The sequence below is a fragment of the Toxotes jaculatrix genome, chromosome 20, assembly GCF_017976425.1.
Source record: "Toxotes jaculatrix isolate fToxJac2 chromosome 20, fToxJac2.pri, whole genome shotgun sequence".
NCBI lineage: Eukaryota > Metazoa > Chordata > Actinopteri > Toxotidae > Toxotes > Toxotes jaculatrix.
In genome coordinates, this window is record NC_054413.1 from 19,980,676 (window position 1) to 20,004,431 (window position 23,756).

Genomic DNA, 23,756 nt, shown 5'->3' on the forward strand with positions numbered 1-23,756 from the left:
AGACGTGACTAATAAAATTACCTCACGTACCTGTTGTTTTTTTTTTTGTGAAGCAGTATGTCTGTTACTCATTATTTAGTGACAGCTGGAGCAGTTTGGACCGGACCTGCCACAAAAGCTTCTCCTGAGAGGAAACCAGAGTCCCCACAGCTGAATGTAATGCAGAGTTAAATAAGTTAAACTGGCCGACGCCGCCTCGGAAAAGGCTGGTAATAGTGTCAGTCTCTTGAATACGAGTGCAATTTGCTCACACTTTTGACCTGATTGGCGGGCTACGCTGTCTGCACAAATTCCCTTTAATTCCTGACAGGGAAATTGCACTGCTTTACTTGATTGTTACCACACCCCCACCTCACTTTTCCCTCCGCTTAGGTGCAGCCGGGTTCAGGCAGAGCCGGCGTTAAATAGATACCCATGTGCACCTGGCAGAAAAAGCCCATGTGCCATCACAGAGCGTGTTTACCTGCTGAGTTGCCATAGTGAGGCGGCGTGTGCTTTGTCTCCGTCGACAGTGCTGTGCATGGAGCAGTACGGTGCAGTTGCCGGAGTGAGTGGTTGCAGGTCTCAGTCTGTGATGTTCATGCTGTTTGACAGTGCTGTTGTCCCGTGGTGTGACATCTTTGAATCACCAGTGATCAACAGATGTATTTGTGTGTGAAGAGCGCCTCAGGCCTTTGACTCTGCTCTACCTTGTTCCTTTTGACCCTCTCTTTTTGTGTTTCTGTGATGCAGCTGATTATTCCTGGTTTAAAAACAGCACACTGCCTCTGGGTCTCCATCTCTCTCTCTCTCTCTCTCTCTCTCTCTCTCTCTCCCTGTGTCTGTCTTTTGCTCTCTTTCATTCACCTCTCCTCCTCCTCCTCTCCTCTCCTCTCCTGCAAACTGAAGGCAACCTCAGTGCCAATTTCATGGCAGGGTAGCGAGCAGCGCAGCAGAAATTATCCACTGCAAAATTGATCTAAACAATCGCAAAGTGGAACGGCAGGGAAAAGCAGGAGAATGAAATTGGGAGAGTCTGTTACCTTTTTGAACTTGCCTTATCACGGAGAGGGAACTGGGGTGTACTGCTCACAGGGAATGCCAATCGTTGAACTCATGATATAGAGATTTTTATGGTACAATGCAGTCATAAATATTAAATGTTTTACAGTAGGTTCTGTGTTTCTTGTTGTAGACTTCCAGCTGTTTGTCCATCGGTGACAGTTACAACAGAAAGATGCTTTAACAGTTTGATCCGAGCTTATATTATAAGTGTTTATAGAAATGATAATCTGTCATGTCGACATATTTAATTAATCACCACACAGCTGTTTGCACGTCGGCTGTGAACGCAGTCTGTACGTCATTCTGTTAAAGACCCGTTTACACTCCAACAGAGATGTGAAGCTCGTGAAACATGAATGAGTGAATGTGTATTATTCCTCACCGGAGGAGCAGTGATCAGGAACCAGTATTATCTTATCTCTGGGTGTCTGTGCGAAAAACAGCTTTGTGAAACTCAAACAAACTTTTGATTTAGGAAAAGTAATTTGTTAGAAAGTCCTGAAAACTAATGGCAGACGGAGTCAGAGCACCTGAGAGTGTTATTGTATGTTCAGACAGGATGAGAGTTTTTAAAGCGTCGGAGGAAAAACGACTGAATTTCTGGTGAGTTTGCGGATCACATGACTACTTGTATGTGAAAGGTGTGATTGCCCTCAGCTCCACGGAGCACGTTCGCGTCTTTTAGCTAAATGCCGGACTGTTCGTGTCGTACTTGGCAGCTGTTTTCAGAGAAGAAGCTCAGAAATAATCCACAGATTATTTTTTTGGTGGTCAAACCTGCCCTTGTTTTTTTTTTTGGAGTTCAGCAGCTGCTTGTTTCCACAGCAACCATGAGGCAACATCAGCTGTTGAACGCCATAAAAAAAAAAAAGCAGGAGTGCAGGTTTGAGTAACCCCAAAAAAAATAATCTGTGGATGTGATGAGAGAGTTTGACTAATTTTATGGTTCAGTGACTTGAAACATGGACGAATAAAGCAGATCTGTCCACTGTCCTCTGACAGGACAAGCAGATCTACTTCCTGTACGAGACAGTAGGGTTTACTCTCTGCTGTCACATGTGATCCAGCACGGCGTGTTTATCTGACGTCCTTCCATCAACCTGAGGATTTAAGACAAAAAGCTTTTTAAACAGTAAGATGAATATAATTTGAAGTTTTCCTCTTTAGTTTCTGAACTTTTTCCACTTTACCTTAAACTTCCCTTTCTTCTACACACACACACCACACACCCACACTCCTCCCTCCCTCACCCTCTTCCTCCCCTGCCCTCCTTCCCTTGTCAGGACTCTTGCCGCCACAGTGCCATCTGGGCCGAGGCTGATAAAAGCTCATGTGCCGGGCCGGCGGTGCCTGCGGGTCTGCCAGGAGCCAGCGAAGCCTGACTTTCAGAGGCGATGGGAGAGATTTGTGGCAGCCGAGGAAGGAATGGCATGTCGCTAACGTGCTGATCCAGACACCCCCACCCCCGACTGTCTGTCAGTCAGCCGGGCTCCTGAACTGGCCTGAGTCCTCGCTGAGAAAAGAGAGAAGCAACATGAGACACTGTGACTCTCTGATCTGTGACTCTCACGGCTTTTGTCTCCTCTCAGACGGTCCCAGTCATTACACTGTGAAGCACGTGGGCTTAACAATACGATGCTCGTGTTAGACGCACACGTCAGCAGTGAGGGAAAGTAACAAAGTACATGTGGTGTGATCGGGGTTATTTACTGAGGAACCTGAGTATTTCCTTTTTATTCTGCGTTTTATTTGTCAGCTGCAGATATTTGTTACTTTTCAAATTAAGATTTTACAAAAACAAATGAGTTATCGGTTCAGAGGTCTGAGTTATCGGTTCCACCAAAGACACTTTTCTCACATGGTGTGTGTGTGTGTGTGTGTGTGTGTAAATATAGATATAGATAGATCGATAGACAGATATAGGACATATCAGGTCCTCAGAGGGTGAATGTTCAGGAGTCTGCTGAGGCTCAGCTGACCGTAGATCCTCGTCAGTGATTGGCTCGTTGCTGCACAGAGACGATCTGTGTGGGTTTCAGAGTAAAGGTGGAGAAAAAGTCTCCTTCTTCCTTTCCTGGTTTAGACTCAGGCCACTCCACGTGAAGACGTGGTGTCAGGTGTGTGTGTGTGTGTGTGGGGGGGGGGGGGGGGCTCTCCCCCCCTCACTCCTTGGATCCAGCTAATCCTGGCTGGTGTGGTGTGATAGGAGCTTCTGAAGAGAGGCTCACTCATGCTACTCAGAGAACTGTGGTTATGGAAATAACCCAGTCAGAGTGACCTTTCCCCCGTTCTCGTTATATTTTTCTTTTCTTTTGGACTTTTTCTCTGACTGACCTCAGCCTGACGTCTGTTTTTCCATCTTTCACAGATTCTACTGACAAATTTCTTGTATCTTATCAACGCCTGTCTTTTATTTCACTCCTGCCATGGCATGAAAATGTTCATACTGAATAATGTCAGGGAATATTTTGGCACAGTTATTCTAAATGCAGATTTCCTCCTTTCCTCAGACGTGTGGCGTCTGTAGCTCTGTTTTCTAAAGTATTTCAGATTTGACAAATTCACATCAGTCAGAATATAACACAACACAGAACCTGGACAGAGGAAAGAGCCGACTTCTCTGTGGTTTATGAAGCCTGAAGTCGGACGTGTGATTTATTCACATCCTGAGACGAGTCTTTATTGATTATGCACAGTGATTACAGACAGAGAGACAGCAGCTACATTTACTGCTGCCGTACTGTTGGTTTCTTGTTAAATTCATCCATGGAAGGAATCATAGTCTGTTTCCTGTGTGAAGCCTGTGTGTGCTGCTGGACGTGTTTCTTAATGAGACGCCTCCTACACACAGAAGACTGAGAGAGGACGTTCATTAAACAGTATTAAACTCCTGGATTAACGAGTCAGTGAATGAAACATGTGACGAGCACAATGAAGCAAACATCTGTGTGTGTGTGTGTGTTTGCTCGTCAGGGCTGGACCTGAGGCACGCCCAGGTGGTGGCGTTATCCACGGGCACCAAGTGTATCAACGGGGAGTACCTGAGCGACCAGGGACAGGTGGTGAACGACGGCCACGCCGAAGTCACGGCGCGCAGAGCCCTGCTACGCTTCCTCTACTCACAACTCGAACTCTTCTTAAGGTAACAGATTTATCTTGTGCTGTATTTATGTCCTTTCTTGAGTGCTGTGCTCACTCTGCATCTCTGACATCTCTGTGGTGTTTACAGTCTTCATGCCCTCAGATAGTCAGATAATCCTCAGTAAAAGCAGTCGATCGGTGGTTTGGAAGGCTGCTTTATTATTGATAATTTATTATTGACAGTGGCCTCCATCTTGGGCCTGTTTGCTGATCACATGTATTGAAGTGACTTGGAAAAAAGTCTTTTCGCTTTTCTTTTAAGCAGAAAGATGAAGTGTGGATTCTTTAACTTGGTTTTCCCTCTGCAGATTGTTTGATTGTGTTATATTCAGCTGGAGTTCTGTCAGCATCGTGGTGACTGTGACAGATTTAACACTTCAGTAAAATCAGCCATACAACAGTGGAAAAATACTCAAGCACAGTGAGCCTGGCATGAAAAAAAAACTTTGCAGCAGAAAAATGTATTTAAAGCAGGATAATACAACTTTTGAAGGAGGATTATCAGATACTGAAGGTTGAAATCATGAAGAATAAAACTCGCCCTCTCTCTCGTGGTATGACCTCAGCTTAAAGGGCTGGATGTTAACGTCCGACCTCAGACAGATGTGCACTATCATAATCATTTACAACAGTTCGTTTTAACATGTTATAACATGATCACTTAATTGTGTGTAAAAATAAAATTTGCCTGTGTATTGGAGTTTAAGTATTAAGTTCAAGAAAAGTGGGAGTAAAGTACAAATACTCATCAGTACCTGAGTAAATGTACTTAGTTACATTCCACCAGTGGAAACACACGAGTCTCAGTTAAACTGTTGCTTCATTCATTACCTGACATGATGTGTTACAGTATGTTTAATAACATTATTAAATATCTTGTTTGTTGTGCTCTCTCCTCTTTAATTAGCTCCATGGAAACAGCCACGCTGTGTCCACCAGAGACGTTTCAATAATCCACGAGCCGCGTTAGCTCCAGCTGACTGAGCATCACACACTCAGCTGCTTCACTTTGTTTTCAGCACCTTTTTTTTTTTTTTTTTAAGTGTATCTACTTTGTGTATCTGTGCAAACCTGTACAAGCTGCTGTGGTGCGCACACACACACACACACACACACACACTCTCAAAGATTTTTACCACCATGGAGAGACAGTCTTGATGAGCTTTGACTCCCAACTGCCTCCAGTGCACAAGCATATATTATGTTTTTGAGCTCCCCCCGAGGAGCTCGATAGCTGAGCTGATTCATCAGATTAGTGGGTAGAAGTCTCGATGGTTGAATGTCATATTTGCATACACAGCACTGACTTTTTGTCTTAGCACAATGCTGGATGGCAGGTACGGAGACTTAGCTGCTGAGTAAAATGGCTAATGGGGAAGATAAGTCATAATGAAATGACCAAACAAAATGCCAGAACTGCCATATTTACACGCAGCCAAAGGACATCGGAGACACAGGAGAGGTTATGTAAAGTGTGCGGTCGTGCTTTGCATTGTGATGCATAGTTTAGGCTAAATATAATGTGTATGAACTGAATTGTGTGTGTGTGTGTGCCTTTTTTCCGCACACAGCACAAACAATGACCCTGTTCTGTATGTTTTTAAATCAGATAATGTGTCACCTAGTCGGTCATGTTGCAGGTTTTCAGCTCGTTGTTAAAGGATGATTAAGCTGTTTTAAAAAGCTGTTTGTGTAGTAGCTCAGTGTTTGTCTGATCCCAGATCGGGGAAGCCTTTTCCTCTGCTCTCTGTGTTTATGAAGTAACAGCAGAGACTCATGAAGCCCAGAGATAAACACGTCATCAGCGAGCAGCTGAAAGTTTTTACATTCATTTACTGTCCCAGTAAAAACCGAGCTCCTTAAATTAATGTGAAATTTGTCAGCAGTTTCCAGATTTAGTCTCAGGCCGTGTTCGTTTTGGTCGTATTTAATCAACCGTTTTGTTTTCAGTCAGTTTCCCGCTCTGAACATTTCAGTCCCCGTCAAAGAAAATGAGAAACCTTTTAGTTTCAGCCGATGAAAACACTTTTTTCATTCATCAGACAATTAGACGACTAAAATGTTGTGAACAATTTAGTCCAGTTTCAATGAAAATATCAAGATTTTATTCAAGCTTTTATTTTTAAACTCCTCTTTCTTTGTCACTGATATTATTTAGAGATTTAGTCTCAGTTGTTCGATGGCGTCAGTTTGGTCTGGGAAACACAGCGTTTCTCATTGTGTGTGTTTGTTTTTTATTTATATTAATTATATTTCTTTTAGCCTGAGGCTCAAATGTAAAGCATGTATAGACCTGTGTTTCCCCTGAGACAGTCTGAGTAATGTCCAGGAGTCCGTCTGACGGCAGGACAATGGGCTGTGGTCAGACAGGGGGCCGGTGTCCATCTCTACGCCTCTGTCTCACTTCATCACTGGAAAAGACGAGTGGAAATCTATTTCCTGTGCCGTGATGAACGGTGCTGCCTTTCTCATCAGTCTCCCTCCTTCTTCTTGTGTTTTTTTCTCTGCTGAAGTAAAAGGCCGGAGGACTGGGAGGAGTCGATATTCGTGCGGCACAAGGAGTGCGGCTACAGGTTGAGAGACAACGTCCATTTCCACATGTACGTCAGCACCTCGCCGTGTGGCGACGGGAGACTCAACTCGCCCTACGAGATCACCACTGACCGTAAGACTGACCTGCCTCTTTACACTGAACACGTGATGAATAAAATAAACGAACGCTGTCACGAAGCCGGCGTCCTCTTCATGTCACACACTCCTCTGGCCTCTGTGCTGACTCAGACATTTTCCTGCTCATTCACTGAAAATAAATTCCAGATTCATTTTGACGGTTTGCACAGCATTTTTCTCTGTGAGCTCAGAACTGTAATCTGGACTTTCTTTGTGTGTGTATATATATATATATATATATATGTATATATTCTCCCATCTTTCATCACAGATTGAAGCTGCTATTCATCTCTGTGAGTATAACGTACAGTACGTGGTGAGACTTTCAGGAACCAGTAGGGACGGAGAGAGAGAGGGAGGGAGAAAAGACGACGCTGTCAGATCAGAGAAGCCTTTGAACTTGACGTTTTTGGTCATTAAACCTTTTAAATGTTCTGCAGTGCGCTCTCAGAGATTAGGAAATTACTTAGTACCTTTTCCTGAAATATTTCTGAGCTGGAAGTCGGTGGGGCTTAATTTTTAGCTGGTGTCAACAGTCACAGAGGAAAAGCTGGAAGAGAAGGAGAAGAGAAAACAAATGAGACGTTATTAAAAAACAAAACATCTACGTCTCCTGTTTGAAGGTTTCCTTCTTCCTCAAACTGTGGAGATAAATACTTTATACTCTAATTAACAATGTTAGTGTCGTAGAGGTCACACTGCCCCGTACACCCACATGAAACCACAGGAAAGTGGTTTAAATGGATCACGCTGTGCGCTCTTGCTAACATTGTAAACAACACGTGGGTTGTTGTGTTGGTTTGTTCTCCGATGTTGCATCATACATGCGTCGAGGCGAATGGAACGTCCTTCCTCCAAAACCACAGACTGTTCTGTCCGTCCAGCAACAGCCCAGAAAAAAATGTTTGCTTCATTATCGATCAGGCTGCCGACAAAAACAAATCATTTGACTCCATGAATGAAGAATAATGTGTCGCATGTCAACTTTTATCCTTTTTTTAGATTATACACAGGAAATCATACATGAACACCAACGATTAGAAGCTGAGATCATGTAGAGTGTTTAAAATCAGCCTCACTGGCTGCTGAGTGGCCTGACTGGGCCTGATCAGACTGGGTTGTGTTTGTGTTGTGTTGGCAGTTCACAGCAGCAGACACCTCATGAGGAAGCACCGCTGCCACCTGCGGACCAAAATCGAGTCGGGCGAGGGAACCGTGCCGGTGCGATGTCGTGGGCCCGTCCAGACGTGGGACGGCGTCTTGCAGGGCGAGCAGCTCATCACCATGTCCTGCACCGACAAGATCACCAGGTCAGTGCTGTCCTCTGCGGCTGAAGCTTCCCCATGTCCAAACTGAGCCTGGTCTCTGCTGGTGTGTTTAAACTGGGACAGACAGCAGAGCTGCCCCCTGCTGTCTGAGATGAACTGAGTCTGATTTATTTGGAACATAAAAGTGCAGTTTAGTTGATCCACAGGTGAAAATGTCAAACAGATTAAAGACAGCAGTGTGGTCAGAGGAGCTCAGCCACACCGCTGCCAAAAACCTGAAATCATCTTCTCACATCAGCCCCCTCCCTCCCAGACTGCTGCAGTTATTATTACATGAACCGTGGTGACGCTGACGAACACGTGCTCTCCCCCTGGAGGTAAGAGGATTGATGGAAGAGTGAACTTTATGAGGAGATTAGCTTCCTCATGAGAAGGAGAGATCTCTGTTTAAATAAAGCATTTTAAAATGTGCTTTATGAGCCAGGTAGAGGTGTGTGTCATATTTACCTTCGCACATCTGTGTGTGTGTAGGTGCACGTGTGTGTTGCCATGAGTCATGCTATATGTGAAAACTTCTGTAGTCCTGGTGATGACTATTGATTTCCCATATGTGACTTGAACGGTTAATCCCCGTCTGATGAATCAGTGTATAAATCACATCATGGTTTTAATCTGCAGATCTGTAGGACGAGTGTCCTCCGTCTAAAAGACATCAAACCATTTACACACTGTTCTTCATACTCGTCAGAATGTAAGGACGAGGTTTCTACGCAGCCAAAAACCAGATTTAAAAAATCACATGTACTGAAAAATAGTCCGTTTATCTCACCCCTGCTGGCACATTGTGATTTTACATGACTCAGTCATTTCCGACGACGATAGAAACTCACAGCGACGTGTTTTGTTCTCATGTTGGCAAGACAACGCAGGACAGACGGCAACGCTAAATCAGGACAGCTTCACTCTTCCACCTCCGTTTTCACATTGTCTTCATGTGTGAAGAGTGAAAGCATCAGTGTGTAAACATTACAGTGTCTTTACAGACACACACACACATCATTATGTTTACTCACTGGATACCTACTCGTTTGTGTAAGTAAATGTGAAATGGTTGGACACTGTTACAGCTGATTACTGGTGTGAACACATCCGTCAGGATCAAGGTGGATTTAAAGCCAGACTGTGTAGATTTGAACAAACTGTGCCACAGGTGTTACAGGTGTTACAGGGTCATAGTGTCACAGGGAGGTTCACTAACATCAGCCACCACCACATACTGGTCACAGGGGACCGAGGACAGAACCACTGAGCAGCGGTTTGTCATTACGTCCGTGAATTCAACTTTTAATTTGTAAGGATGCGTCATTTCCTCTTTCGTCTCACTTTGAAACGGTGATGACAACACACTGATTCACAGAACGTGATCGTGTGCAGCAGCAGCAGAATGAAGCTCACAGGCAGTACAACGTCTTTACTTCCTCGTTCTGACGTAGGTGAACTCAGATCTTAATGTAGTCTCAGTTCTTGTGCTGTGACTGGGACTCAACGGGAACTGAACCACACAGATTCGGCTTAGTAAGCACCACACAGTGCCAGCTGAGCCACACACACACAGACACACACACACACACACAGAGAGAGAGAGAGAGAGAGAGAGGTGAACCCTTCTCCTGTGGAGCTGCTGTTAATTTGACCAATTTGATTCAGTTGGCCAGGGCTGGAGATGGTGTGATTAAATCTACCCAGGTCACCAACAGGGGTGAAAGCAATTACTTTACAAAAAAATAGAGTGACGGGGGAAGGAGTAGGGACACCCTGCTTTTCTTCCCTCCCACCGCCCCCCCCCCCCCGCCCCCCCATCCCGCCGAGCCAGACAGCAGACGCACTCTCTCTGCTCCACGGCCTCCTCTCCACCTTTTTTTTTTTTTTTCATACGGCTGTAAATGATCGGTGGCCGTCGTTAAAGTGAGTGGGTCACCAAGGGCCAGTTTATCAAGGTCAGGGTGGAGGGTGGAACTGAGAGGCGCTTAGGAGCGCAGACTCTCACACACACACACACACACACACACACTGCTGCAATCTTGAAGTGATCCCCTGGATACTCTTTTTGTCCTCTGTCACACTCATTTTGCAGCCTCCCATTACTTTTTTATTTCCCCACTTCCTTCAGGTCCTGCACTTTATTATGGTTAGTTCAGCTTTGACCAGAGGGGTTTTTAGGATCTTTGCTCTCATCATAAACATGTCTGATAATAGCCGGTGTCTCACCCCATCACTACTTCACCCGCTGATCGTCGTTTTGTTTTCTTAGGCCGGGCCCCGTGAAGCTCCTCTGCTAATGTTTGATTTGAAGTCGACAGCTGGATTTAATTGAGGGGCCTAAATGGCTTTCATATAACGATGATGTTCTCCATTCCACTGCAGTTTTATGCAGATGAACACATTACTTTAATGGTCGGCGTTTACCGAGGGAGGGAAGAAAGGATAGAGGTAGGGAGAGAGAGAGAGAGAGGGGAGAGGAGGTCTCTCCCCTCTCTTTAAATTCACACACCCGAGCCAGATGGCTCTTTTCTTGCATGAGATTAGAAGATGTTTCTGATTCACGGTGTCGCTTTCTGGGTAAATTAATATTTCAGGCTAAACTATTTCTGTTTTGGTGGAGCACTGAGGTTGTGCGTGTGTGTGTGTGTGTGTGTGTGTGTGTGTGTGTGAACAAAGCTCCTCCTCTCTCTGTTTTGGGGGGGGGGGGGGGGCAGATCTCTCTGACAGATTGCAGGTGAAGCGTAGGTGGGCGGACGCTGCTTCCTGAGCCCCTTCAGTGATTCCCAGAAAGCCGCTGGTGATAGTTGAACGCTCAGGAGGCGAAAGGAGCCGTAATGAGTGATTATTAAGTCGGCGAGGAAAAAACAAGCAGATAAAGAGACATTGATTAACAAAAAGAAGAGTGATGTAAAAATTAGCAGCATGATGCGCAGCCTCTGATTGTACCGGAGGGCACGCCGCTCAGGTGCACAGCAGGCTTCCTCTCTCTCTCTCTCTCTCTCTCTCTCTCTCTCTCTCTCTCTCTCTCTCTCTCTCTCTCTCTCTCTCTCTCTGTGAAGGGCAGCAGTGATAATAAACACGGTAATTATCATTTTCCATCCATAAATTAGCATCTGCTGGTTAAATAGAGGGGATTTCAGCAGAAGGTGGCACATGACCAGCTGGCTACAGTCGGAGGCGCCGGTGAGGCTGGCAGGATTAGCCCCACAGTGATTTTATGTCACCGGTGAATCTCCCTAAACAAACCCCGAGGCTCTCGCTCCTCTGAGCAGAGCGATCGACTGAAGCCTTCCTGCAGTGCATTAACCTCAGCGGCACCGATGCTGGATGCTCACATGGTAATGTGTTGCTCCGTGTAATGAATGCTGATGCACTGACCTTTGGCCGTGTGGTGATGATGGTTTGTGTCTCCGAGCCAGGGAAAGTGTGTGTGTGTGTGTGTGTGTGTGTGTGTGTGTGTGTGTGTGTGTGTGTGTGTGTGTGTGCGTGTGTGTTTGTGTGTGTGTGTTCATCACGTCCCACATCAAGATAATGATCAAATTGTTTCTACCTGTCACTGAAGCTCTCACATCTGTCTCTCTCCTTTTCTCCCTTCCTCTCTTCACCCCTCTCTCTCCATTTCCTCCTTGCCCCCCCCCCCCCCCCCCCGATCTGCCTCTCTCCCCACCTTCCTTTCCTTCCTCCCCCCAATTCATGTCCTCTCGCCCTCTGTCTTTCTTTCTTCCACACCTCTCATCCTCCTTTCTCTCCTTTCCGTCCTTGTCCACATTTCCAACTACCACACTACTTTCCCCCTGCCCTCCCTCAGATGGAACGTCCTGGGCCTGCAGGGGGCGTTGCTGAGCCACTTTGTGGAGCCGGTGTACCTGCACAGCTTGACCGTCGGCAGCCTGCGCAACACGGGTCACCTGGGCCGGGTTCTGAACCAGCGGCAGGAGCGTCTGGGCCCGCTGCCCGTCGCATTCAGACGTAACCAGCCTCTGCTCAGCGGTACGACCACGACACAGACACTCACACACTCACACCTGTCCCAGCACGGTTTAGCTGACGTGAAATTCAGTCATGGCTCTTTACAGCAGACCGTAGGTTGTGCTGGAAGCTTGGTGATACTGGGACCACCTGAAGGTTTTGCACCTGAAGGTTTTGCACCTGCAGTCTGTTGCGTTCATCACTACGAGCGTCCACTTTCACATTCTACACAATCTGTTGTTGTTATAAAAATATGGATCATAGCAGCTTTAAAGGTTGAATCCTGTCACTTTAATATGAAGTTAATTCTGAACTTTACAGAGCATCGTAACAGGTGGGCAAGTTTTACCTGCACAGAACATTCAGGTGCTGGAAGTTGTTTCCCCCCTCTGAAGGACATGAAGACATCCTGGAACACATGAATACAGTTTCTGTTTTTCTTTTAATAAAACACACACACACACACCCACACACCCACACAGGCCTAACAAACCCACGCAGCCCTGCTTCTCTGCAGTTGCGTCGTGCCAGCCAGACAAGCAACAGCTAAGAAGTTGTCTGGCACGTCTGCTTCCTGGACTCCGCTGAGACCTGAGGCTTTCGTCTGTGGTGAAGACGAACGCTGGATGAGGATCTGAATGACACCCAGCTCGTACAAGCTGCATCAGCCGTCACTTCAGATCTAGGCCAGTCAGAGACGCTGAGCGACGGCGGCGCACAGCGATGTAGGGCATCATCGATAAGAACAAAGACTGTGACAATCACATACAAGGGAACACATGACACTGTGGATGGATCTGAGTCTAACTGCGCGTTTCTGTCAGGTCTCACTTCTTGAAGGGCACAGGAAGTCTTTGCGTTGCAGGGCTCTGCTCCGGGTAATTGGTTGCCATGAGGATGAATATTTTGTGAGGCCTGTCCTCATCAAGATTGATAATTGTGCTGAATTGTCCTCTGGTGATGATCGCCGGGGTGAATTTATCGCTGAGTCTGCCGACCGCGGCCTCGTCGAGCATTTCTCATGATCTGTTCAGTGGCTTTTTGAACGGAGTCATTCGACTTGTCTGGATGGAAGTTTTGGTTTAGATGTTAAAAGGTGCAATTAGTATCTGTAGGACTGTGGTCAGGTATGATCCAGGTGTTCATCATTCATACTTACTGATAATATTCAGTTATTCGCCCTGAAATACCAGAAACCTCACAGTGAGTTTGTTTAATGGGTTTTTTTTTTCACAGGAGCGATGCTGCAGAAGGTTCCTTAGACTTTATATTCACCTTCACACATCCTCTGTCTCTGCCCTCTCCTCTTCACAATGACTGTGTGTTTTCTATGTGTGTGTCCCGAACTATCAGATCTCTGCACCTGCAGCACCTCGAGTAGCAACAGTCTGTTGATGGGTAGAAGGTTGAAGGAAGGGGGGGAGAGGGAGGAAGATGGACAGACAGTGGAGATGGCCCTGCACCAAATCAATGTAATCACAGCTCTTATCAGACAGCCATTCAATCTGAGGGGGGCTCGGACAGAGAGAGAGAGAGAGGAAGAGAGGGAGGCAGCAAGGCAGGAGGGGAATAAAGAAAGAGAGAGAGCTTCGGCTGCATCCAGATGTCTGAGTGCAGATCTGCCCCCACCTTCCTCTCATCTCCTCCTCCGTCCTTTCATGGGCTCTGATGAGCTCCCCGGCTATTGTGTGTCCAGGGTTATTTAAAAGCAAAACTCCCCCTGGAGGAAATTCCCGGGGATCGCGGGGCCCGGTCTTATCGCACCCAGCCAAAGCAGCTCCACCTGGACCCCGAGGGCCAAACACATCGATGGGCCGACTTGTCCTTCGCACTCGTCCTGCTGTTCACTTTCACCGCAGCGTGAACAGAAACTGTGGCGAGGCCTTGTTGTTTTGGGATTAGAGGAATCAGAACAACAGCAGAAAGAGGAAACATTAAAAATGCTGGAGTTTGTTGTTGTCTGAGTGCAGATGCTTGTTTGGTGCCAGTTGCAGCTGAAATAGTGATTTTTTTGTGTGTGTGTGTGTGAAGTTGGATTAGCAACGAGAAATTTTAATCCTTTACTCATTAGTGAAAAAAGTCGTCCCATTCCTGAGCCTGACGTCCGAACAGTCCAGACTCCAGCTGCTCGTAAACACCTGTCGGGCAGGATGGAAGCTGTGAGTTGTGTTTCTTGTTTGTGTAACTGTTTGTTTGAAGTGTGTGGGGGTGAAGTGCTGCTGAAGGTGAACACAGATCACTCTCACCAACTGTTTCAGGAATCTGAACCTTTCACTCGCATCCTGCTTTTCTCTTACACGACTTCCCGCTCTGTGGACACTGAAGAGACGCGCTCACGTCCCTCTGCTGCTCCGTCCTCAGGAGAAAACCCTGCAGTGCTACAGTAACATGGGACAGATGCAGTGTGTGTTCATAAACACACAGGCTGTGTTGTGTTGTGGCTCCTCAGCAGCCTCAGATATTAAGCTGTATGTGCACTGTACAGCTATGAATCCCACAACCAAAGGCTCTAATTCTGCCTCTTTCATGTCTGCCAAACACTTCCCTGAAGATGAATTGATCAAGTCTTCAATGAGGGAAAAATCAAATTGGCTATTACAGAAACAGAGGAGTCAAGTCCATTGAAGGGATGAAATGAGCCATGAATGGACGGGAGAAAGGAAAGAGGCAGGATGGATAGGAGGCTCTTTTGTTCAAAGAGGTGCGTCTGCACAAGAGAGAAGAGATGGGCAATAAGAGACTCGGAGGATTGTTACCATGGCAGGCAATTCATTCCAGCTCCGAGGAGCTACAGAAAAGAAGAGCTGAGATCCGTGAAAGGAAGAGTGAGGACGGGAAAATGAGTGTGACAAGAGGGGAGATGATCTGCAGGCATGTATTGTGGTATTGTACATCAGGTATTGTGCTATAACAAGCTGTCTGTCAGGCGGAGAGATCAGAGGCAACTGTTGTTCAGGCGTCGCTCAGAATCTGTCTGCTGATCTTCACTCAAGCTTCCTGATACAGTAAATAAGTGGGCTGGAAGAGAAGGTGAATCTGAGACACTGAGACGGATTCACAGTGGATTTAATGTTCAGCACGAGGGGGGAGTTGTAGGTCTCAGCAGTGAGGATCACTTCCGCGTTCAAAAAGCAGCAGTTCCTCGGCTGCCGCTGGGGGCTGGCTCCAGAAGGGAGCAATTCTCCATTGACCCCCATGTTAAAATAGCCAACTTTACAGCCTAAAAAACATATTTACAGCCTGGTACATTTTTTGTTTTTGGTCTCTATTGATAGTTTCCACGTCCGTGAACACTGTGGGGGGGTTGTACCACAACCATTTTAGTGTTATTTAGGCTTAAAATTCTTACATAAGTTAGAGTGTGGTTACATTGAGTGACAGCCCCATAGACAGGCACAGGCAGTTAGCTCTTTGCTAAAGCATCGGCTGAGCTAGGCGGCTACATCCAGAGGCCTCCGGCTACCTCCAGCGGTTGACAGGGGCTGCAGTGTCCGTGTTTGTTTGCCAACGTTCGGATAGGTTTTTGTGACAGTATGGCTTGTTGTAGTGTACACTGTACTAACCGACCGTCGAAGGAGTCTGTGTGGCAGTTTTTTCGGTAAGTAAATTTCTCACTATTTTACCTGGATGTTTGCGCTAATTAGCATGTATTAGCATATTTTGCCGCTAGCTCATGACTTAAATGCCGATTTCTGGTCGCTGCTGATACAGATAGAGGACCGGAGCAGCTAATGTTAGGAACGCTGCTGCGGTGTGTTCCCTGCTCTCAGAGTCCGTTTATTGTGGGAATACTAGGCTACAATTTTATTTGGTCTCATTTTTCTGTTTAAAAAGTCCGACATTGCATGGACAGAGCAGCTCCGTCAGTCAGCGGCTGCTGTTGTTTGTGTGCTGCTGTAACTGTAAGTGGATAGCGGATGCAGGCAGCGGTGAAAGCCGGTAAATATTAAATATCGCTCGGAGCTAAGTGGACGGGTTCTCGGCCGGCTGACCCTTAGAGTAACCGCCTCTCCGCCAAATATGGAAAGTACACTCCCACTAAAATCCAAGATGGCGCAGCTCAGATGCCCATGGTTTGGTCACAAAACCGACTCCCCGAAACTAATGGGTGACGTCATGGGTGCTACGTCTATGTTTTATACAGTCTATGGTTCAGCATGTAGCTGTCGCACTCCGTTAGCATGGATGCTACCTGAGAGGTGTGACACGGTACAGTCCAACAATAAGTAAAAATACTATCAACATATTGTACAGTAATTCATGAGGTCAGATGTCAACCATTACCCACTCTGACACACAGAGGAGCAGCTCGGCCCTTTGTTCTGTTTTATCACATTATATGTTATTGCTATGTTTGATTATTGATACAATACTTAAAGAAATAACGACATTTTGGGAGATTTACGAGTTGTAAAAATATCTGATAGCACTGAGATGAAGAGTTTATTTTCCAAAATGTCAAATTATTCCTTTGATTTGGTGCTGTAAGAATTATTCTGTGTTTAATCTGAAAAACCTTTTACAGCTAAACAAACATCTGGAACACCAGCTGAGAATCAGCCTCATTATTGATCATCGTGTAAAGTCCCTGTAACATGAAGTCAGGCCTGTGTCCTCACTACATTCTCCATCTTACCCACAATATACTGGGAAACTGGCCCCTATGAAACACCTATGGTGGCCTCTCAAGGACATTTTTTTCTCACCTTGCTGTCAGCTGCGTTCTCTGCACAGGCCCAGCACCTCTGCCAACACCCATGTTCTCCACACAGACAGCTAATTCTCCACAGCCACCACTCACCTCCCCTTTCCTCCCCCCTGTCTCCCTCTCTCTTCCCTGCCCTCATGGCTTTGTGTGTTTTGCCACTGAGGATGATTATTTCAGAGAGACAGGCTGAGAAGGTGGGACAGAGACAAACAGTCCAGTGTAGAGGAGGGTCGATCTATGTAGCCACCAACACTGTTAACTGCAGGGACACTGAGGGTGTATCAAAGCTTCATATAAACAGCTGTTCAGTTTCAGGTCCAGGTCAACTTGGCTTTTTGCAGCGCTGCAAAACTTTATGTGTGTCATTAGCCTCGGTGAGGGAGCGAGGGAAGGGTGAAGGAAGGTTAATCCAAACAGCAAAGTGCAGCTTTGAAAGGAAAAACACACAGTTTCACATTTTCACTCACATACTCACGACTGCGTTAGTGTTTGAAACTCTTTCATCAAAGCTCCTGAATCACCTGTGGAGGAGCCCACATAAAGTCCTTCCCTCTGCCGTGTTGTTTTTCCCACAGGACTGAGCAGCGCCGAGTACCAGCAGCCGGGGAAGGCCTCGTGTGTGAGCGTCAACTGGACGCTGGGCGACGCACAGCTGGAGGTGGTCAACACAGCCACAGGACGGAGACGGGACTCAGGGACATCCTCACGTCTCTGCAAGCACACCCTGTTCACCCGCTGGAGCAGACTTTACCGCAAAGTGAGGGCAGACGTGTGGGAGGGGGGGGGGTTCACAGTTCAGATTATCAGTGGGGAGGTGGGAGACTCGACAGCAGCTCTTCTACTCAGTGTATCTGAGGGTATTGTATTTTGAGAGCTTGAGACGCTCCCAGCTGAATCCTCAGTGCAAAAAAAAAAAAGAGCAGCTGCCAAAGAAAATATCAGGTTATTTGGTAAAAAGTTAAAGGTTCAAGACCGAGTACAAAAAAAATCCTACAGGGAATAAAACTCACAAGGAACAATCTGCTAAGAAATATCCAATCACCAGCTTAAACTTCTGTTGAATGCACGAACAAAAGCAATTTTTTCCTTTGTAGAAACCTGATAAAACATTCAGTGATTTGAATAAGACCATTTCCAGATTCAGGATTTTTTTTGATCGTGTCTTGTTCCTGTAACGTTGAAGCATCCTGCATGTTCTTCGTCTCTGAGCCGCCCTCCATACCAAAAGCTTTTCTTTTTTTTAAGTCATTTTATTTTTTAGTATTTTAGTTTGTAGCACAAGATGTTTTTTAGTGACCTTCAGTCCTGGTGTCCCAGAAACAAGCCTGAGTTCATTAAACCTGACGGCCGACACACTGTTGAATTATGGGAGTCCTGTGTGTCTGTGTCAGGGACCATTACAGAATTATACGTAGAATATTTGTAGAAAATGGCTGACAGAAGCGGTGGCTCCTCTCACTCTGTTGGCTTTTCTCACAGCAGACATTTTGGATTTTGTGTTACAGTATAAAAAGCACAGGGGAAACACAGGCGTGGCAGCTCTGTTCCACTTTAACCAGCTGAACGATACCAGGGCTCAACTGAATGGAACAGAACCATTATTAATGTTATCAGCTGCTCTGTGCTCGTCATGACGCGTCTGCTGTGGAACAAAGTCTCACTAATTTAAATGTTAATGAAAAGCTGCACTGTCTGTTTTTTATTGGCTGGAAAACTGTTTCTTTCACTAAAGCAACATGCAAACCATCAGGAGTCACACGCACAGAAACATGGACTCTGTGTGTTAAACCAGGTGCAGACCCGAGTTCTCTGCTCTTTGTGGAACCTCCGGCCCGGAAACATCTGCGGTCTGTGCGGCTTCTCAGAACCGGCAGCTCGGGTCTTTAACGGCAGCACACGGACGCGCTGCACTTTCACTTCCACCCTGAAACTTTATGTAACAGACACCGCCTGCATCGCCAAATGGCGGCCGTTAAAGCATAATGACTATGAAACCATAATTATTTGGAGAAGTACTGGAGGAGGCCCCCACCCTAAGTGCTCCCCGCGCGCCGTCTATGAGGGCCACGCAAGAGCAGTCGCACTAATCTCCAAGAGAAACTTTTGCCTCCCCCCCCCCCACACCACCTCTCTCTCTCCCCCCCTCCACCACTTGTCTCTCCGCTGATCTTCATTGTTTCCCTTCGCCACAATAGGAACGAACAAAAAGCTCAGAGAATGTTCAATTGCTTGTGAAATTTAAATGAGGAGATTACACAGCTGTTGAAGCCCCCCCCCCCCCACACACACACACACACCACCTCCCAACCCCACCCAAATGCATTTGTGCCGACTCATTCGTTTTGTTTTGCTCGCTCTTCTTCTCCCCCCCCCTCCCCTGAAACCTTTAGCCTCTGTACCCCCCCACCCCTCCACCCCCTCCTCATCTTCACGTCCATCTCTGTGTTGCTCTTATCTGACTCCCAGTGTCCCTCTCTCCCTCCTCCTCAGATGGGGATCCACGGGTCCGGCTCGGCAGACCGCCCGCTCATGTACTGCGAGGCCAAGATGGCGGCGCGTCTGTACCAGACAGTGAAGCAGCAGTGGTTCAGGTCTCTGCAGGAAACGGGTCTCGGCACCTGGGTGAAGAAACCACCTGAGCAGGAACAGTTCCTGCTGTCGGTCTGAGGACCTGCGTATGTGTGAGCGAGTGTGTGTGTGTGTGTGTCTAACCTTTATTTTTTTAGAGTAAGACGACTCCTCACCAACATCCGGATTCACACCTTCGTACCTGGAGGTTTCTGTAAACTCGAGTCTATCACCCCCCATACGTCACCCACTCTTTACAGAAAAGTGGGGGGCGGGGGCAACAAACACACACCTACATACCCCCCACCCCCCCGGCTGTCAGGGAAGGGTGGGGTAACCTTGAGCAGAATGAAAGGCAGCCGCTATCTTGTCATCAGCTATTTCCGGGCCCCGAGGCTCCCGCTGAGTATCCGAGCCACGGGGGAGAGAGGGGGAGAGCGAGGGGGAGAGAGGCCCACGTCCAATTACCGGCCCTGTCAGGGTGACGGCTGATAGAGGAAGAGGAAGAGAGAGTGAGAAAAAGAGAAGGACAGAGCGTCGCCTCAGACCAGCCGTCCTCACCTTCGCCTCCCTCATTTCCATCCTCGTCCTCCCTCTCTGACTCACCCATTGACTCCTGACGTCCCTCTCCTTTTGTCTCCATCCCTCCCTCCTTTGCCCTCTTTCCATCTTCTTCCTTCCATTTCCCTCGCCTCCCCTTTGTCAGTCTCCCCTCCTTGCCGCCCCCCCCCTTTGCCTTTCAAGCACGGCAGAGTTCAACACGACACGACGACAGGTTAATACACCCTCGTCTTCCCTCCCATCCTCACCCCTCTGGGTAGGGAGGAGAAGGTGGTGAGGTACATAAACGTAGCCATTACAGCTGCTTGGCTGTGTACAGGTGGAGGTGATGATGGGGGGTGTTGTCCTGTTTTTCTCTCTTTCATACTAAATGTTTTTCCCCTCGCGGTCTGTCTTTTGACCTCGGACCTTCAGCCTGTTGTAGCCAACGACTCATTTTCGGTCGTGACTCGTTAGCGAGGCCTCGTCGACTCCCTCTCTGTGTCATGACCACCCTGAGCTGATCAGAGTCGAGGTGGTGGAAAGTTCCCCGTCAGAGCCGTGGTCCACTCGAGGGATTTTATTTTTAGACTTTTAGTGGTACTACTCACTACCATGTAAATTTGAATCTCACACTGTTTTTATGTCTTTGCATATTTCATGATGTAAACACACCCCACGCGTGTGTGTGTGATTTTCTTTAATGAAGCTCAGTGTGTGTATTCGTTCTGATCATGGCCGTGTTGTTGTGTCTCTGTGAGGCCGCCTGCACGGCTCAGTCAGCGGCTCGGGTCTAAGTAGTGAGAGTGACATCTAGTGGTGCTCCGGTGGTTCTGGATCACGATGATCCCCAGTGAGGGGACAGTCTGTCAGACTGGAGTCAGGTCTGAGGACTGAGCCCTGAGATCGGTGTGTGAGGACGGTGATTTTTAGATTTCAGAATGTGACGCTGTATCAGTCGGGCTCGTTAATCAGCGTTACAGTTCTGCAGTTACAGTTTGTTTTTAAAGCTCCAGAAAATCAGATTTCAAATTTGAAGTATTTTCTATAGCATTAAAGATTCAGTTTGTAAAAAGAAAAATCTTCATGATCATTTATTGGGAGTTCAGCAGTAAAAAGCTAAAGCTGCTTCATCAGGCGGGAACAGGATCTGGTCCTCGGTTTTCTGTGCCCGAGTTAGTTTGTTTAAATTTGATTAATCACAACTTCATTTTGAAAAAAACAGCCTGTACACACAATATAATGAAAACAACAATATGGACAAAACAAGATAACAAAACAATATTAATTCAAATAATAAACGTCTGAGAACGAGATAAAGTCACAACATGACAACCTAACAGAAGTTAACTGATGAAAGAAAAACTTTCATTACTTAATGTCGAACGTCAGTGATTTTAAATCTCCTAAAACATCTGCTGTTTACCAGATTACCAAAACCAGATGCCATCCAGAGAACCTGGGACTCTTGGGAGCCCGGAGCCCGGGGCCCGTGGCTGTCATCTGGCCTTTGTTAGCGGCAGCTTCAGTAAAAAGACACGTGAAGTCGGTTCTCACACTGTGTTTACACCTGAGTCTGTTTTCCCGTAGCAGCAAAGATCAGAGTCTGTGTAAATGTCGGTGTGTGTGTGTGTGTGTGTGTGTGTGTGTGTGTGTGCATCACAGCAGAGAGCATGTGATGGTCATCGTCAGCCTGCCCGCCATAACTTCAGACATGACGCCGTTTGTCGACACGCAGTACGCCACGTCTCCTGTACGACTGTATGAGCCGTGAAAACAGATTCACAGATTTATTTTGACAGATAATAAATATAAGGCATGTCTGAATGGCAATAGTATCTATGAGTGTACATATGTAAAATAAGATGTTGACAGATGTGAAAGAGATGAAATAAAATGTCTAATTATGATGTAAATTAAAGTGAATGGCGAACTGCTGCTAAGGTCTGTAAATTGCTCCAGTAACAAATAAAAAAGTGAATGTTTGTACGGTATATGTGAATAAAACCACAAAATCTTGTAATTTTATCTCGTCTTCAGTTTTTTTTTTTTTTTTTTTTTTTTGATTAATCTGATTTTAGTGTCAGTTGATAAAAAAGTCCTTGTAACAAATACACTGAAAAAAAACCTAATAATGAGCAACGACATGGGGCCAATGCCGCGGTGCCAGCTTCACCTCTCTGTAGCCAGCGCTGGCCCTCAGGAGCATCCAGGCAAATATTAAAGAGGCCTCCCTCCTCCTGTGGCTCCCAGGGGAAATCCATGGGGAAATGGTTATCTCTGTGAGGCTCGGTGGCAGGTGTCACACAGACCAGCCACCACATTAGCCCGGAGGAAGAATGAAGCGAGGAAGAAGAGGAGAGGGGAGGGGGGTTCGAGGTATTGCCCCCACCCCCCCTCCCCCAGGGGGCCACAAGTCGGCTGTGTGCCCTACAATAAACATCATAATTGACAATTTGCTCCAGTGGCTGGTCACGGCCAGCAGCTGTAATCTAACAGACGAGGACAGACAGGAAAAACTCCACAGAATATTCTGTCTCCCGGTGCCGCGCCTGTTCTCAGGGAAACCTAAAGACACGTAGGCTCAGACCAACATACTGTACTTACACTGTCCTGCTCCACGTGTCCACTCACGACCCCGCAGGTTTGTCCTGTGACCCCCTCAACCTCAACCAGCCTCGTTATTCAGAGTCAGATTATTGTAGTTTATCAGAAAAGCCGGACACAGCAGAGCAGGAAGGAAACTGTCAGCTGTGTTCACACACGTCCTCATCAGGTGGGGTTGTGAGTTCATTTAGTGTTTTTACAAGGAAGACCACATTTCCCATAATCCCAGTGGCTGAACTGGTTAGAATATAAAGAGCCAGGAACAAGTGGATGCAGTGCAAACCAGGTGATGTGTCGCTTCAACTCTGCAGGTAAAGAAGTGGAAACTGGACTTCACTCACACGTAAAACAAATGTTGCCTGTTCTGATCTTTATTATGTTTGTGTTAATATTTATATTATATATTATATTCATATAATATATATGAATGTTTTCTCATGTCAACATTTAGAGGCTTGGTTGTTAAATTCCCAGCTGGCTTTGAAATTTGTACCATGGGTCTTATTCTTTACAAATGTGTTTTCCTCAGGTGGAGGTCCTGGACGCCAAGACAAGAGAGCAGCTTTGTTTTTTAGATAAGGTACAGTATGTTGACACGTTGCCACGATTCACGGCTGAAATAAACACTGTGAAAAAAATTAGACCAATAAAATGCAGTTTCACCTTTAGGTTGGATCTTCTACTAAGATCTTTCTCCACAATCTGACCATGTGTGTTCTGAATCAGCTCGTTCCAAACCTTTATTAAAACTCCAGTATGTTTACACTCAAATGCTCTGTGTTTTTTGGCTGCACAGTCTTTTTACACACGTTTGGTATCTATGAAATCAGAGAGATTTCCTCAGGAGTTTGAAATAACACAAGAATCCCTTCACTGATAACACATGGAGGTTAACTTTATGTTTCTGCTCCTTTCAGGTGGAGCCCTGCTCAACAGTCGGAGACATCAAGAGCCTTTTCCACAAATCATGTGAGTGTTTGGTGTGAGTGCTGCTGTGTGAGCCTGGCTGCTGTGGTTTTTATTTGATTTATTTGCAGGCCTTTATGTTTTATTAAAAATATAAAATGTCTCGTATAAAACTTTGGTCCATTTAAAAACTACAGCATTTGAACATTTAGCTTATTAAACCAAGATTTGCATTTGAATTGATAAAATACTGTTTTATTAAAATTATTTTGTCTTCTATTGTACATTTACTA

At 46.3% G+C, this 23,756-nt stretch overlaps 1 protein-coding gene and 1 pseudogene across 1 annotated transcript in view; both read left to right on the forward strand.

The window, feature by feature from the left end:
• The window catches only part of adarb2 (adenosine deaminase RNA specific B2 (inactive)), a 227,969-nt gene extending 206,005 nt beyond the window's left edge, over window positions 1-21,964 (forward strand). The window contains exons 9-14 of the mRNA XM_041065249.1: window positions 4,018-4,186; window positions 6,699-6,850; window positions 7,997-8,165; window positions 11,974-12,155; window positions 17,418-17,599; window positions 19,333-21,964. Of these exons, the coding sequence (XP_040921183.1) occupies window positions 4,018-4,186; window positions 6,699-6,850; window positions 7,997-8,165; window positions 11,974-12,155; window positions 17,418-17,599; window positions 19,333-19,509 (1,031 nt within the window). The 3' untranslated portion in view covers window positions 19,510-21,964. The remainder of the gene's footprint in view (window positions 1-4,017; window positions 4,187-6,698; window positions 6,851-7,996; window positions 8,166-11,973; window positions 12,156-17,417; window positions 17,600-19,332) is intronic.
• A 1,107-nt stretch (window positions 21,965-23,071) lies between these two features.
• Window positions 23,072-23,756, forward strand: part of LOC121200242 — a 74,086-nt pseudogene continuing 73,401 nt past the window's right edge.